The sequence below is a fragment of the Balaenoptera physalus genome (assembly GCF_965194825.1).
Source record: "Balaenoptera physalus genome assembly, chromosome: 2".
NCBI lineage: Eukaryota > Metazoa > Chordata > Mammalia > Artiodactyla > Balaenopteridae > Balaenoptera > Balaenoptera physalus.
The window spans coordinates 117,671,339-117,688,062 of NC_138883.1; the positions used below are offsets into that span (position 1 = coordinate 117,671,339).

Here is a 16,724-nt window from a genome sequence, read left to right on the forward strand (position 1 = left end):
TTTCCTAATTTTTTAAAATCCAGTAACTTTCCTTCTTTTTCAAAATTTTAAATTAAATAATTCCATGTCAAAATGTTGTTTAATCACTATCCAAGGTAGGAAGAGTCATCCCCTCTGCCTGCTAATACTGCCTCCTGTAGTTAGCTATATTTATTCTTTGAAAGTTCAACCTGATGAAAACTTCATTAAATTCTAGGCAGAGATAGCTGACAAGTTTATATATCTGGTTACCTCAGGCTCACCTGGTACTACTGGGCCTGTCAAGTTTTTCCAATGGTGTATTTTGAGAGTTTAAGACTCAATACAATTCTTGAGCTTTTTCAGTGACAAATGGATAGTGTTGCAGAATGGTAAGGTGACACTCTTCAGACACTACTAAAAACACATTCCACTCAAATTCTTTCCCATTCTGACTTTAAATAGCTGGTAAAATATACATACCTTTTACTGAAATACAAATGCCAACAAGCTCGTACTTCTGGCTATTTCTGAGCAGTTTTCACTATAGCTTAATGCTGTTCCTAGAGTTAATAACTACTACTCTGTATACTCTAATGGGGTTTTTTTTTTCTTTAATGCTTATCAAAGTTTGCCCTTTCATCCTACAGCTGTAAAATCTGATTACCCCTAACACTACCCCCACCCCATAAGTGAATTTTAATGTCTACCTGCCACGGATTAGCAAATTATATCCTCCATGGGCATACATTTCAGAATGTTTCATGTGCACTCCACAGTAAGAGGTAGCCTTGCAGGGTTACATCTAAAGCACTAAAATTTACCAGCCCACACCAAGTACCTCACAGTTCACAATCAATATTCATTACTAGCTGCCTGCCTGGAATTCTTTCTGCCTTGATGTCCTCAGTTCCTTCAGGAATTAACTTCCTTTGTAACTAGGCCTCGAAGGCTAGCTAAGCTGCTTCTGAGAAATATGGACATTATGACCCTGTGGGGATTAAAATATTTAAAAAGCACGTTAGAAAAATCTCCATATAAAAAAAACCATTAAACAGCTACTAGGAAAAGCAAAAATACCCAGAAGTCATAATATGCAAACACACGAGCTCAAAAATATCAGTCAATTAAGCTAAATTTTGTCTATTAGAAGTATAATAGAATTTGCTACCTCTCTGCCCCTCAAAAGGATTCAAATAAAACAGGACAAAGAATTTAAAAGTGCCAAATGTTTATCTAGAAACAACTGAAGATACCAGAAAGGATAGGACCAAGTAAATATGGGTAAGAAGACACTAAAGTTGAGATAGGAGAAACTGGGGATGGGGGGTTAGACCTTACAAAAATAATATATACATATCACCAAAACACAGGGCTCAAAATCATATTGTGGAGGAAAACAAAGATGAACAACAGAATCTGAGAATAGGAACAAAGAAATAAAGCACAGGTATTGCTTTAACCATTTAGATCAATTTTGCTAATTAATAAAGAAAAATGAAAGTTAAGAAAACAGTTTCTGCTGCTAAAGTACGAAAACAAGATGTACAACAAGATGTATATGCCTCTAAAGCATTTTACACGAACCAAGAAAACGTAAAGCTTTCAAAACATTCACTGGGCAATTGAAAGAAAATCATACACCAGAGTTTCCTAGTAAAAATCATGTTGCTAAATTTCTAACTCAAGTAACAACTATAAAAATATGTCACTTCCGGGCTTCCCTGGTGGCGCAGTGGTTGAGAGTCTGCCTGCCAATGCAGGGGACATGGGTTCGAGCCCTGGTCTGGGAAGATCCCACATGCCGCGGAGCAACTAGGCCCGTGAGCCACAACTACTGAGCCTGTGCTCCGCAACAAGAGAGGCCGCAATAGTGAGAGGCCCGCGCACCGCGATGAAGAGCGGCCCCCGCTCACCGCAACTAGAGAAAGCCCTAGCACAGAAACGAAGACCCAAAACAGCCAAAAATAAATAAATTAATTAAAAAAAAAAGTCACTTCTATAGCATAATCTAATTTTGAAGATGCGATAAAGTACTGCAGTACTAGCAAAATTATCTGCTCCAACATTACTTCAAAAATAAATAAATATGCTAAATAAAGATCACTGCTCTGCTAAGACTGAAAGCTAACCTCAAAGACTAAGGAGGCTATTCTTCTGAAATAGTTTGGAATCCGTACATTTAGTGTTACAAGCGTCAGGCTCCAAATAGCTTAAAATGATCAGGCTCCAAATACCTTAAGTGGTAGGTAGGTTGTGCGTTAACCTAAAAATTTCATTTTAATTACTTCCTTGTTTCTGTTAAAATTAAGAAGCAACTAATATCCCCCATATTAGAGATTCCAAATTTCATAACCATTTCACTATAAGGCATAGCTAGCTTTCAAACAGATTAAAAAGTAAACCAAGATAACTGAAAGGATATTAGTGGCAGAGAGAAAATCTTATCAAACATGCATCTTGTGTCAGCTATCATGCTAGTTCATTTACGCATGCAATCTCATTCTAACCTGTGAAGGTGTGTATTATTCCAAATAAACAGATGAGGAAACAGAGTAAGAGGCTTGGCAAAAATCAAGACTCCAATCCAATCTCTTAGGCTTCAAAATCCATATCATAATTCTTTGGTGAAGAGCACACAAAATGCGGGCCCACTGACAGTTTTATTTGACCAGCACAGTATTTTTAAAAGCCCAGCTTTCAGTGTTTTCAGTCAAAGCACGCGTTATATTCTCCACTTTAGCAAATGGTACTTGCCTAGCTCCTATGGTAAACTAGTTTGCAATCCCTGCTTTAATGCATGTCAACAAAAAGAATAAAAACAAGTGAACAGCTGCTCTCCTTGCCTGTCCATTCCTAAAAGAGGTGTGGCTTTGACCAGGGGTTGTCCCGGGAACTAGGTGCTGTAATCCTTTATCAGAGGATACTTACAAGTGCAGACACAAAATGGAGATATTCTCAACAGGGGCTGCTCTGACTTTTATGGAGCATTCTGAAAATTTGTGGGTATATTTTTGGTTAACACAATGATTGGGATAGCATTACCAGCCTTTAGTGGGCTGGGACCAGGGTTCTTCAGTATCCCACAAAGTAGGAAAAGTCTTGCACAACAAAGAATTGTCCCTCTTCCTACACAACTTTCAAATGACATTCAAGATGAAAACTTGGTCTGAGCCTAGAACCTAACTCTGTTTTAAATACACCACAAAGTATTCTTGCATGGTTTTAATCATCATTCAACTTTCCAGGAATGCAGTTACTATGTAAAGTGAGGATAGATTGTTCTTTTGCTTCATTTGGAACTTTACCAAGAGTTGTTCACCTTTTCAGAAAATCACATTATCAACAGCAATGCCACCTGTGATATCTGAGTCACTATTACAGCACAACTAAGTCTGCACTCGTAGCTGTCACATTCCTGGTTTTTCTACATATGGACAAAAACAGCAGACTACTTCATTGTCTTCCTGTGCTCATGCCTGAGCATTTAGACTGAACTACTGAATAAATATTTTACCAAGTTATTTTCTCCTTTATATTACATTCAAGGGATTATATATATTTTCTTAATAATGTGTATGTATGTTAAAACACCTATGAATTTCACTTCAGGATAGCAAAAGCGAGTTACAAAAATGTGTTATAAAGAGAGGGTACAAGAAAGATACCTGACATTGCTTTCTGTCACACACCTGGGAGAGGGAGAGAAGGAGGATGAAGGGTAACACGGTGCCCCTGTAACTAGGTTTAACTTGAGAACAGTACTGGGAGGTACGTAACAAAGATTATAAAAAATTCAATATTGACCTTCCCTAGTAGAGGGAGATAATTCAGTGAAAAGGCTAGTCTGGTAACAACCATCTAAAATGCACATGTTATGATATGATATAGTCATAAAACCAACCCTGAAATAATCTGGCCCTTTTCACTAGAACTTTATTTTCCTCTTCACTTTCCTATGAACTACAAGAGTTGTAGTTAACCTATTAAAAGTAAACACTTTATAAGTACCAGGCCCTTTAATTCAAAGTTATACATACATGCCACTCTACAGTAAAGCAGTTTATAAAGCACTTTCCATACATTATCATCTAATCTCATAAAAACCCTACAGATTAAGTATTATACTAATTTAAAAAATAAAAACCATAGGAACTGAAATAGAAACAGAATTCAAGGCTACTGCCAAATCCAGCGCTCTTTCCATGCAACTACATTGCCCCACAAAACGACCTTTTGAACATAGTTTTTATTTACATTTTACATTTACAAGGGTAACAGACTGTATCAATTTACTTATCCAGTACTATTGTCTCCAACTCAGTTTAGGCATCAAATTTAAACTATACTAATTTTCTAGTTTCATAAAAACCATGAGTTATTTTTAATACTTCTTAAAACTGCCTTAAATATATTTCAAATAAATATGTTTAAGTATAGTTATGATTATGCTTTATGTTACTTAATATCATTCACCCTGGAGCCTATTACACTGTTCATTTCTTATTATTTTTATAGCCACCTCACCCCAGTCCACACCAAAAGAAGGTAGATCTCTTATACTGAATGACTGACACAATGACGTACCTCTGATCAAAGACCTTACAATAAATCTCATGAAACCATGATTTTTTCTTAGTACTGAAATTTAACAATAAAGAAATTACATCCCTCATTCACTTTCCCTGACTCTCTAAATCGGGTGGTTATAATTAAGCAAGTTAAAATTATTCTGAACCCACTAGGAAGAAAAGGGTGTGGTCAGTCACATCTTCGTTCATTCCTTTTCTTCTTTCAAGACAAGAATACAAATATGTTCCAAGCCCCTAAGCAAAAACTGAAAAAGGACAATCCTTGAACCAATAGCCCCAGAAACATCTCTATCATATACCCTCAGGCAATAGTGCCCTAAATTTTAAAATATTTTAGGTAAGGAGAGAAAAGGGGAATTGCTAAAAAAAAAAAAAAAAAAAAAAAAACAGCCTGACGCCCTCTCCTCACACCCTTCTTGAAAATAGCTTTAATTTTTAGAGAATAAATGAAAAACTTACTCTGTCAAAGGTAAGGTAGCAGAATTGAAAAAAAAAAAGCATATAGAAATGTGATGTAACCAGAATAAAATAATACTACCCTAAACTACACTTACTCATACAAAATTTGCAATATAACATGATTTTGCTCATATTAAATCTACTTTTTAAAGGTTTCTTTTAATACACAAAAACTCACCAAATTACAAGACTCTTTGTTAAGTTCTAAATGGAAGGTCAAAACAGCAAAAAAGACAGTCTTCTAGGATCACCAGATGTACGAAATAAAAATTCTTCGTTGTTTATCTGAAATTCAAATATAACTGGGTGTCCTGATTTTACCTAGCAACCCTACAGTCTTCGAGCTAATTAAAGTGAGCTCCCATCTCTACCAAAGTATTGCAGCACCAGCTCCACTCATAAAACAGGCTGGGGCTTCTGTCACAGCAGTATTTTGACTGAGAAGCCTTAAGAGTTAGTCTGGAAGTGCTCATTTCCTGATGATAAGCCTTTCTTAATAGCTAAAATTTACCACACAAAAGAAAAGTCTAATTTCTAAGAGCCAAAGGTTAAACTTTTACTAGGTTCCATCCAGCCTAGTGAATGAACTCTTACAAAGCTTATGCTTCCGTGTGTGAAACAGAGATTGGAAAAATTTCAGTGTAGATTTTTGATAACTAAACAAAAAAGTTGCTTATGAAGTTTACAATAAACAGAATCCTGTTTAAAGTATTACAGGCAGGTCTTAAAAGCTACTTTAATGGATTCCAAAGTTAATCTACCATTTTTCTTGAATTCATAATCATAGAAATTTAGAGTTAGAAACAAACTAATTTCTGATCCTTAAAAACTTCTGGAACAGGAATTCCCTGGCAGTCCAGTGGTTAGGACTCTGCACTTTCACTGCTGAAGGCCTGGGTTCAATCCCTGGCCAGGGAACTAAGATCCCGCAAGCTGAGTGGCGTAGCCAAAAAAAAAAAAACTTCTGGAAAGCCCATCTCATTTCCTATTCATTCCCATAAAGGTTTTTTTCTCCTCTTGAGCTCCTAAACAAGTAACAGATATAACAGAAAGAGATACTCTCTTGTTTTATGAGGTCCCTGTCAACCAGCTCTTTGCCCTACTTACAATGGCTCTAACTATGAGTGACTGCAAATAACTCTATTCTTCTGCTAGTTTCATTTAAATCACCTTTTTAATACTAAACCTATGCTTTTCTTCCCAGTGGTCTAGGCCACTGCTCTTTGATACAGCCCATCCATCTTTGGAGACTGCCTAATTCCCTTACTTCATTTACACTGCTACCTTGAAGGTATTAATAGATAATCACATCCCCCTAGTGCTCCCTTTTCCTAATTTTAGCTCCTTCAGGCTTTTCTCCTAAGTCTCATGCTACCATCAATGTAGAACTATCTGCATCTTTTCCTAAATGTGGTTGGAAAGTATTAGTAATTATTTCGAGTTCAATCCTAGTAAGAAAATGGAAACCATAATTTTGATATGTGATCACTATCTTCTTTGTCTAAGGGTAATTCAATGACAGTTCACTGCAAGTTATCTGAAACCTCTTTACACTTGCTCTTTTCCAGCTTCCTGGTTTGCATTAAGGCCATTTATTTCATCTTCCTTGATGAATTATTTGAGATTCAGCATAAACGATATTAATTTCCATGCTGGAGCTGCTTAGCTATTTTTTCCAGGTGCTCCACAATGGTTTCCAACCTGTTAAACTTGTATAATCAAAAAATCTTAAATTAAATTTAACATATTCATTCAATCTATGGATTGAAAATTATTTCACAGATAGTTGCCAACACAGTACAGGACATCTTGCCTTTTTTTCCTTCAAGAAGCAATGTCTAAAAATAAGAAAATAAACTTGCTACTCTAGGATCTTAAACAGGAAAGGCAAATGACTCTTCAGTGATGGTTCTGCTTTCTGTCTCTTCCCTTGGCCAGTGTTCAAGTCATTCTGTACTCACCAGAAATGTGCCTCAGACACAGCATCAGAGTAAGCATTCAGCTCAAAATAAATTGTAGTGCTCCCAGTCCTGTACTCAAGCAATAACTCAAAGGTAGGGCTAGGGAATAATGACTATAAGCGCTAATTTAAAAGAAAGGACAACTAAACATACTGGGAAACTTGTGCTTTGATTATGATATTCAAATTATTGTAGCTTTCCCTTTTTCTGAAATTCAAATGGAGAGGGGGAATCAATATTGTATAAGTAATGGGTAACATATTAATTAAACAATGCTATATTTTCTTTACTAATGATGACTAATAACAGTACATGTTGATATTACTGATAAATGCCTCGTTCAAGTCCTTATGTTTACAAAAACCATCATATTGCTTCAGACTACATAGTATATAAAAATAAAACAAAACTACTCCATACTTGAAAATGCTCTGTTTTTCAAACATGAGTCTCATAGCCTGTTAATGAATTACGAAATCAATTTAGAAGGTCACAATGGTTTCCTTCAAATACATTAGAGTAAGGAAAGGTATTATTTCACAAAACGTTACATATTTCTGCATATACTTAGTCACAAATAAAGTCTATTTCTTTATCTGGGTCAAGACAAAAGTTTGAAAGCCTTTTGCTAAAGGGCTTTTATATTTTTAAAGTCATTACAACATAATTACATATGAACCAAATTATTTCTATTTTACTAATGTAAGTTAATCCCTAACTACACTTCAGCACCTAGAAAATTTTAGTTTGTAATGTTAATTTTTCAGGTTATTTTTAAATTAATAAGCAGCAAGGATGTGCCTAATAACTGTTGACACTACATGATTATATGGGAGTTTTTACATTATTCATTCTACTTTCTAATGTTTGAAATTCTAACAAAATGTAAAAAAGAAAAAATAGGAAATGGACCTACCCAATAAGGTAGTATAACAAATAAATTTATAAACTGAGACTTTGACACTCTGTTTCTAAGGAATATCAATCTACAAACTTGCTCAGATTTAATTCAGGTAACATGTGGGTTGCCCTGTTCAACTATAATGGACAGGTTTAAAGGTCTTTAACAAATGCATAGGGACAGGAGAAATTAATTCATAAACAGAAAGCAAAACTCCTCAAAGGATAACATAAAAATACAATTAGTTAAGTGTGCTTCACTACCTCTTCAACAGTCAACTACTTTTCAACCAACAAAGAGAACACAAAGTATCTACCTACCTGGCAGTGATTTTCATCCCTTAATTGTTTAATTCACACTGGCAATTTTCCTAGCAAGTTTAAAATGCGATCTCTATAACAGACACCATTCTGCCTTCTTTGAAACATGAACTACAAGTGTTGTGTGAAGTAGGTTTACAGGCAGTTGGATTTCAAAACAGTGCATGCCCTCAAAGTCAATTTTCCTTAATTCCAAAAAGTTAGTTTCGAAAAATTTATTAAAACAAAGTATTCTCTCTCTAGGCCTTTTAACCATTAGAAGCAGTACCTAAACTGTAAGGTCCATAGCACTGTGTAATTTTAGAACTGGAAGGGAATTTACACATCATGTAGTCTAGTGGTTTACAAATACTATCATCAGGAAGAAAAGAAGAATAGATGACATAATTTATATATGCAAGCACACTCTCTTTTTTTTAAATGTATCTTACTGCATATGGAACATTTTGCCTTGTCAGTATTCTGTCAGAAAGGACTTGACGTTTTGTCTTGTATTTTATATTTAATCACTTTTAGAATGTGAGTATACATTTGGATAGTATTAAAACTATGGGTGCAATTTGGAACTTTATGTTTTCTAATAATAGAGCCTTACATAATATATCGAATCCTGACAACTTCCGAGTGATCTCAAATCATCTCATTATATTTCACTGTCTAGTCAATTTGAAGCAATACTTAGGTGTAACAATGATATAAATCAAGACAAAGCAAAGGGAAGCAAAGCATATCCAAATTGACATACTTCTGGAAAAAACCATAAAGCATATACCATAAGGTTCCAGTAAATAAGATTATTTAGAAAGAAGGTTAGTCTTAAAACATTCTATAATTGTTTCCAGAAATGCACAAGAATACCATTCAGTACTTTTTAGTACAAGGAACTTAACACAATATGTTTCCATCAAAGCTGGCCACAGCTTTAATGAAGAGATAAGACTAGGTTTTTTAAATTTGAAACACAACGAAAACAAGAAACAAAAAAAACAGTAGATGTGTGAGGAACATCAAATAAATCTACCACTAACTTACTGTATGCAAATAAATGTAGATACCTAGGGGAATTCTTTAAGTAACCAGTAAACTCCCGTTTCCACACAGACCAATTAAAAGTTCTCAACGATAACGAAAAAGTAACCTCAAGTTAATTAAGTTTGATTAATAAATGTCTATTTTTGCACATACACAAAAGCAAGCAACAACAACAAAAAAATTAGGCCTACTTTCAATTTTAGACAACATAGTAAACTGGAATTGTACAAATCCTGACTCTTGAATAAACCTGAAAAACATACAATTTACTTGTGTATTCAATTTTTTAATGTAAACATCAATACCTTTTGGAATAATGTTTTTACATAGCATCAGTACAATATTTTACTTTAAATTCAGTGAGAAGTTTACTTCTATATATATAAGCCTATAAAATGCAACAGTTTATATTCAACTAGTTTTACTGGAGAAGTTTCCTGCTTTCACAACGCTAATCCTTACCAACTAAAATTAGGAATTCCGGGGGAAAAAAATCCACAAGAACCTCACAATTTAAAAATGCATTATCTAAGGTGCTTAAAATTAAGCTCCATATCATCAATGGCATTTACAAAAATTCATGTAAAATGACAGTGTTTTGTTTAAAGAGGAATACTGAAAGCAAGGCCAACTGTTCACAGGCGGTGATTTTGCATCATTACATATTTTAATTTTGATGTTCGGATTTACTTTAGAGGACCCTGGTCTATTTATTCTTTCTAACAGATTCTATTTTTCCAGATGCTTGTCAAAGGAAGATTCATTCCTCATTCTTGCCTCCTGTTTTTCTCCTTGTACTATTACTATAGCCTTTCTTCTGTCTTTTCTCTTAGAACTTCATTCTCTACTTCTGACCCTGTCCAGACTGTGCTCACTGTAAACAAACTGAATAGAATGCCTCAGAAATTTTTTCACACAATTCACTTCTTCCAAAATTTCTTTGCATAATTTTATTCAAGCTTTTATTGAACATCTCCTGTGTGATATCCACAAGAGTCTCATTCATTATTTTCCTACATGCTTCATTTGTATAGATATTAACACCTTATCTCCTTCCCAAATTGTCTTGAAAAAACACCTTTACATAGACCCAGCAAAATTTCAGATTCTAAATATGAAAAAACATCTTACTTTGAAAAAGTCGCTCAAACTAAATAAATGAAAAACAATGTCCAAACTGACAGAGCACTTTTCTAGTCATATCTGATCATCTCTGCAGGCCCAGTTAAATATTTACTTTTATTAAAAAAATAAAAATAAAGACAGTACAATTACATTTTGTCTTTTATTAATGTCTAAAGGTATACTCCACAGGAGGAGAAAATATTTCACATCAAAACTCTATTAATGAGAAAAATCAAGGGATTCCTTCAAGACAAAACAGTCTAATTTTTTATGAGAATCTGTATAACTCACACAAAGTCAGACCTGTAATGAACTTCAACTTTAATTTATGGTAAATCTTTGGACTGTAGGGTACATTTACATATAAAGGCTTTTATTGCCTTTTATTGTTTTAAACCTTGGTATACTAACACGTTAAGCTCTGTTACGTCTGACAACACAAAAACCTACCTGCCTCTTTTTCTAATTTGGATCCAGAAATCTTGAAAAACAAAGACTAGAGCCCAGGAACAGATCCTGATGTTGTAACATGGCCTTACCACCCTGGTCCCCTGACCAATTTCTCATGCCTGGGTGCTTCATTACATCAGTAGTGACACGGTTGTCAGTTGCCTGAGAGTCTGGAGGCTTATGATCTCCTTAGGAAATATTAATAAATTCCAAGGCAAATAGTTTCTTCTGGTCATTTAAAATCTTATTTTGACTAATTATGTTAAGATTTGCTGCCTGATATTTGGCATGTCATTTGTGCCACAGTTGCTATAGATAACACGTCTTCCACTGCTCATTTTAGTTCACCCAAAGTAGAGATGCACTATCAATAGCAAACGTCTAAAAACATACTCAGGGAGAGAAACTGCCAAACCACTGAAGCAAACAGCACTTGACAGAAAAGAAAAAGATTCATGAATCATCTAATGCAAATATTGGCACTGTTACAAAGCACAATGTTCACAACTATCTAGTATCACCCAAGCAAAATGGTTTCTTAAAATTTAGATCATTAATAAACTCATTTTAGATTATTCGACTCATCTTCTCCCCCTAAACAGTGTTGTCTATTTTTATATTTTCAGTATGAATATATTATATTTTTACACTCCACATTCATTCATCAGTTAACATCTCCAACACTTCACTGTGTGCCAGGCACTACATTCTATTTCTCTTAATCACAACAATGAGATGCTATGAAAAGGTGCTACCTAGCCATGAAAAGATATTTAGTTCACTGAAAGAGAAAGAAAACCATGAAATCTCCCAGACAATGAAATGGAAGTATGAACTTCCTCACCAGAATCTACAATTGCAGAGGCAGCACAGCTGGTCACTTTTATAAAAAGGTTACATGAGCAAAAAGCACAAATCTGGGGCCTTCAAATGGCCTACTTAACTTTTTTCAAGATGACAGTGAGCAGCATTAACGATTAAATGCTTGATATATACATGAAGAAAAATAATTAATAATGGTATTTTTAAAGGATAATAATAGCAATAGATAACATTTACTCACTATAGTAAACATTTAGTACATATAGTATTGTTATGCTACATATAGTAATGTACCATATGTTACATATAGTAACATATGTTACATATAGTAACAAGTGTTACATATAGTGAAAATTTACTCCCTACTCAGACTCACTATATGCCAGGCAGAAACCTAAGTGCTTTATGGTCATTGTCTCATTTAATTCTCACATCATCCCTAGGGGATTGGCATTATTATAAACCCCATTTTACAGATGATAAAACTGAGACTTGGAAGTATTAAGCATCTTACTCAAGGTCATTCAGCTACCAAGAGATGGGACTCAAACCCAGGTCTATCAGGATCCAAAGTCTGTGCTCTTGATCATCATATAATACTGTCTAGTTTACACTTATTCAATTTTAATTTCAGTCAAAAGCTTTCAAAGTCTTACCAGGAAGGTTATATTTTAGGACAGGTTTCTTCCTTTAAAATGACACGTTAAATAGGATTTTACTTGAAACTATGGTCCTACAAGTCTATTTGGATGGGAAACAAATTCTATCTGAATGAAAAATCCTGAATCTCTATGGTAATGGGTCACAGCTAGAAGAGACCTTGAGTCACCTAGTCCAAATTCTTCATTTTAGGAATAACGAAAAACATCTATACTCAGTCTAAACTACCACATACTCAATCCAGAAATACTTCGGTTTGGGGACGTTTTTTAAAAAGTCATCATTTTAAATAGATAATCCAACTTTTCAAGATCATCCAGAGCATAGTATCCATTTCTGAAAAACACTATAAGAAAATACAAACTCCATGACATGAGGTCAGACGATTGTAGAGCTATTACCAATTGAAAGCTTTAATCTTACAGACATGCTATAAAAAGCTATAAAATGGCATCCTTACCTACATGGACTCAAACTCAAAAAAATAGCCATTTCTTCCTTGAATTAAATTTACATTCATTTGGGTCAATTACAAGCTCAGCTTCACCTCACCAGTCATGTCATGTGACTGAATTCAAGCTCATTTCAAGGAAAAGGCTGCACTATGCTGTATTTAGAACACATATCACTGAGAATAGCCAGATGAGTCTTTGTAGGCCCATCCAAAAACCTTGTTTTAGTTGCTAAGAAACTACAATTTCACCGTATTATAAATTTTTGAAGAAGCTATGCCAGCACAGAGATTAAACATGTTAAGATCAAAAATCTCTCACCTACTGTGCCAAATGAAACCTTGCTTTTTACACAAATTGAATAGCTGAAACTAGTATTAGGCTTAAGTCATATTGTTAACACAGACTAAAAACTGGTAAGACAAATCAAAATAACTCTACCTTGCCTTCCTTAGTGGCCTCATGCTTGGGAGGAAAATAGGGAAAATACCCAATATGCTTCGTATATTCAATGCTAGAGACAGAAAAATGTTTCCTTCCTGACCCCTGCAGTGATAATTCAAGGCCATGAAGCATACATAAGATTTTATTTATACAATTTGGTATGACAAACACTTACATTTAACTGATGCTTTTTCGATCTTTACTGATATATTTTCACTGTAATCTTCAGCATTTTAAGCCTAGATTCTCCTTAGAATGCTTAACTCCATTCGCTCTTTTTTTTTTTTAATGAAAGTCATTTTAATTTCAGCTATTGCAAGAGTAATTTTAAATTGTTCTAGCATAACAACAAAGAAACACCGAAGAATTAACAAAAGAATTTATAGTTCACTCTTCAGTACAGTCATGTATGAGTTCACCCTCATAAATTTTTTCCTATAAAAATATTTTTTAAACCTCTTAAAGGTTGTTTCCACAAGAGCAGAAACGGGTTCACAATACTTCTCATCTCATCTCTGAAAGATCAATTCAGCAGCTGAATTGTAACACATACCTTTAACAATCGGAATCTTTTTTTTGTCTAGATACCCCCTCACCATGCTTCCCCACCATTTCTCCATCTTCTCTAAAGAGCTTCAGTTCAAAACCCAATTCTCTCCTTTCCACTGTACCCTGCACACATCCCAGGGACTACTTTTATGTTCCTCATAAATAATGTCTCTTCTGTCTTGAAACTTTTCGATCTTAAAAACCTACTTCCTCCATCTCTCTCTCTCTCCAGTGACTGCTCTCAATCCCACCACTGCAGTTTCAGCTGCGTGTCCCTGCCTTCCCAAAGGCCCCAACCAATATCAAACAGCACTTGCCAAAACTCAGCTCCTCCCTTCCCTAATATATCCTCCACACTGCAAACCAACATTACTCCCCCGGCTTCCTGCATTTTACTCCCTTCCCTTATTTTCTGTCTTCCCCCACCCCCATCTCTATAGCCAGAAACCCTTATTTCTATAATAAATAATTCCCCCCTACCTCAGTTTCAACCTTTTCTCCCCATCCTCTGCTCCTTTCTCCTCTCCTTATTTAGAAACTCCTTTTTGCTCTCCCAATCACTACCCTGGAATGCCCAACACTCCACCCTCCTTAGTAAACCCAGTTCTCTTCCCCCATCTCGTTTAGAGCCACCGCTGCTCCTCTTTCCAGATCCCCTACTGCAGTCAACCCACTATCTTGGCTTTCCACCCACCTTCCCTCCACCTCCACAGCCAAGGCTCCCAGATTCTTTACCCCCTCCTTAAGGCTCTAGTACTCTGTTCAGTATTCTTCAGTACTCCCTTCCCCCCACGTCTCTCTTATTTTTTAAGGATATCACCAGTCTTACGGGGCCCCAGTAGAACCCTGGACGACCCCAGGGACCTCAGTGTTCTCTTGGGGAGCCTGACACCACTCTCCGTCACCTTAAACACAAATGCCTGTCTTGTGCCGCCTTTAAACGCTGCGCCCCCTCCTCGCCGCCCCCGCTACGCCAGCTCCTCACGTCGGCTTCCTCGGGGTCCCCTCCCCGACTCGGAGCGACAAGCCCCACGACGTGGAGCCTCTAAGTCAACAACACCTCAGGCTCTTATCGGACGCCCCCACCTCTCGGATAGGCGCCTCCGGTTCTCACACCCGCGCCTCTTCGAACTCCCGACCGGCATCTGCTCCTCTCGGGCCCGCAGCCCCCCACACTCCGACCGCCGGCCCCCCTCCCCTGGCTCCACCACCTCCTCGGACCCCGAATGGCCCTCTCCGGCCGCCAGCTTCCCTCAGCCCCCGCCCGGCCCGCCCCCGGCGCCCCGCTTACCGTTCTGAGCGGCGCCTGGCCCTGGGAAGAGGGAGCCAGAGACCAGCAACAGCGAGAGGGCCAGGGCGCTGGGGAGCGACGAGCCCGACATTCTCCCTGCAGAAGACCGAACAGCGAACGGGCCGAGGCCGGAGCCGGGGCCGGGGAAGGGAGGGGAGGGAGGGAGGGGGCGGGCGAGCGCGCGAGGGAGAGAGCGAGGGAGGCAGCCGTGGCTCAGCTCCGTCCTTCCCCGTCCTCCTCCTACCGCCGCAGCGCCCAAGCCTCGCGAGACCTTCGCTCCCGGCCGTGGGCGGCTGAGGAGCAACGGCGTCAAGGCTCGCGAGAAGAGGCGGTCTCAATCGATCCTCCTGCCCCTCGGACTCCGCGTTCCCGCCCCTGCAGAGGCTGATTGGCCTAGCGCGAGATAGGTCACGTGCCGGGCGAGCGTCTGGCCACGTGACGGGGAGAGGCGGAGCTCTTCTTCTCGGCCCTGGGGAACGGAGAAGTCTGCGGTCTGTTTATTCCTCTGTGAATGCGGGGAGCGCACATAAGAGGAAGCTTTGGGAATACATTTCTCCGCCCATCCTGCCTTTCAGTTGTTGGAGCTCTTGGCTGCAAAATTTAATGCAACGCCGACTCTTTTAAGCCTTCCTCTCATTGTTCCCTATCAAAGTCCTGCTGTTTCTTCCTTCTGGACTTTGACCTTAGACCCTCTACTGGCATCTGGCTTCAGCCTCCCATTTTAACCCCGTGTATTAACCTTCTAGGCTAAATGATGCACTCCCCGTGCCTGGTATTACCTTGTGCTTTACTGCCTCTACATCTGCTCCCTCAGCGTGGAACGTCCTCCTTTTCCTCGCCCTTCTATTCCCCCTCCCCCATTTTGGCCTTATTTTAGCTACTTAGAATCTCAGGCCTGAAGTTCAACTAGACTAATTGTTAGTTAGACAATTTAGGCACTAAATTCTACAAGGAAGTAATCTTGTATTAACTTACATGAAGAATCTTCAGAAGCATTTTTGTGCAGCGAACATTCATTGAGTACCTACTGTGTACCAGGTTTTCACATCCGATGTGAAACCTGCATGAAAAAGTGGTCCCCACTCTCACGAAGTTCACAGCCTAGTTTATCAGAGGCGGGAGGAAGAGGACAAATACGGCCTCAAATAGCAAAACGACCCATAGGAAAGGAGCCAGCCGAGTGCTCTGGCAATGTGGTCACAACTGTTTTCATGGAAGTTTGGGAAATGCCCTTTTTCAGGGTATTTTTGGTACGACCCTGAGCGCTGTCAATCCTTGGTTGGCAAAGGATTTCTGTGGCTTAGCTCATCCCTGACTCAGAACAGACATCTTGGGGAGTGTCTGTGGAGTGAAACTGAGAGGAATCAAGTAAGCAGTTCTGGTGACCTGACTCAATTCGAAGAGAAAACTTGAAGAACCTAGAAGAAGGAGCATTCACCATGACCCTCACACTCTCAAGCCAAAGTGGACTCAAGCTTTCACCATGAACCAGATAGCTGATGGTTCCAGACTGAGCTTTCTAGCAAGCTACAACTATGGCATGTTGTTGATTGAAATGAAACTATATCCTTCAAGACTTCAGGTGTGTGAGTGACAAAAAGGTTGGCATGTATCTTTGGACAAAGGCCAGTCTGCAGACAGCTCTGGATGGAGGGCTTCAGGGCTGCCTGTGGTGGGACCAAGATTTTCAGCTGATGGAAGCTTCAGT

The 16,724-nt window shown here is 37.9% G+C and overlaps 1 protein-coding gene across 3 annotated transcripts in view; it reads right to left on the bottom strand.

The window, feature by feature from the left end:
• Positions 1 to 15,300, bottom strand: part of NPTN (neuroplastin) — a 66,554-nt gene extending 51,254 nt beyond the window's left edge. For 2 of the 3 annotated variants that reach the window (XM_082444223.1, XM_082444222.1), the window contains exon 1: positions 15,017 to 15,290. In XM_082444223.1, coding sequence (XP_082300349.1) covers positions 15,017 to 15,107 — 91 coding nt within the window. In that variant the 5' untranslated portion in view covers positions 15,108 to 15,290. Of the gene's footprint in view, positions 1 to 15,016 lie in introns of all 3 variants that reach the window. The other variant, XM_082444224.1, reaches the window with a different exon arrangement.
• Between the last annotated feature and the right edge of the window lie 1,424 nt (positions 15,301 to 16,724).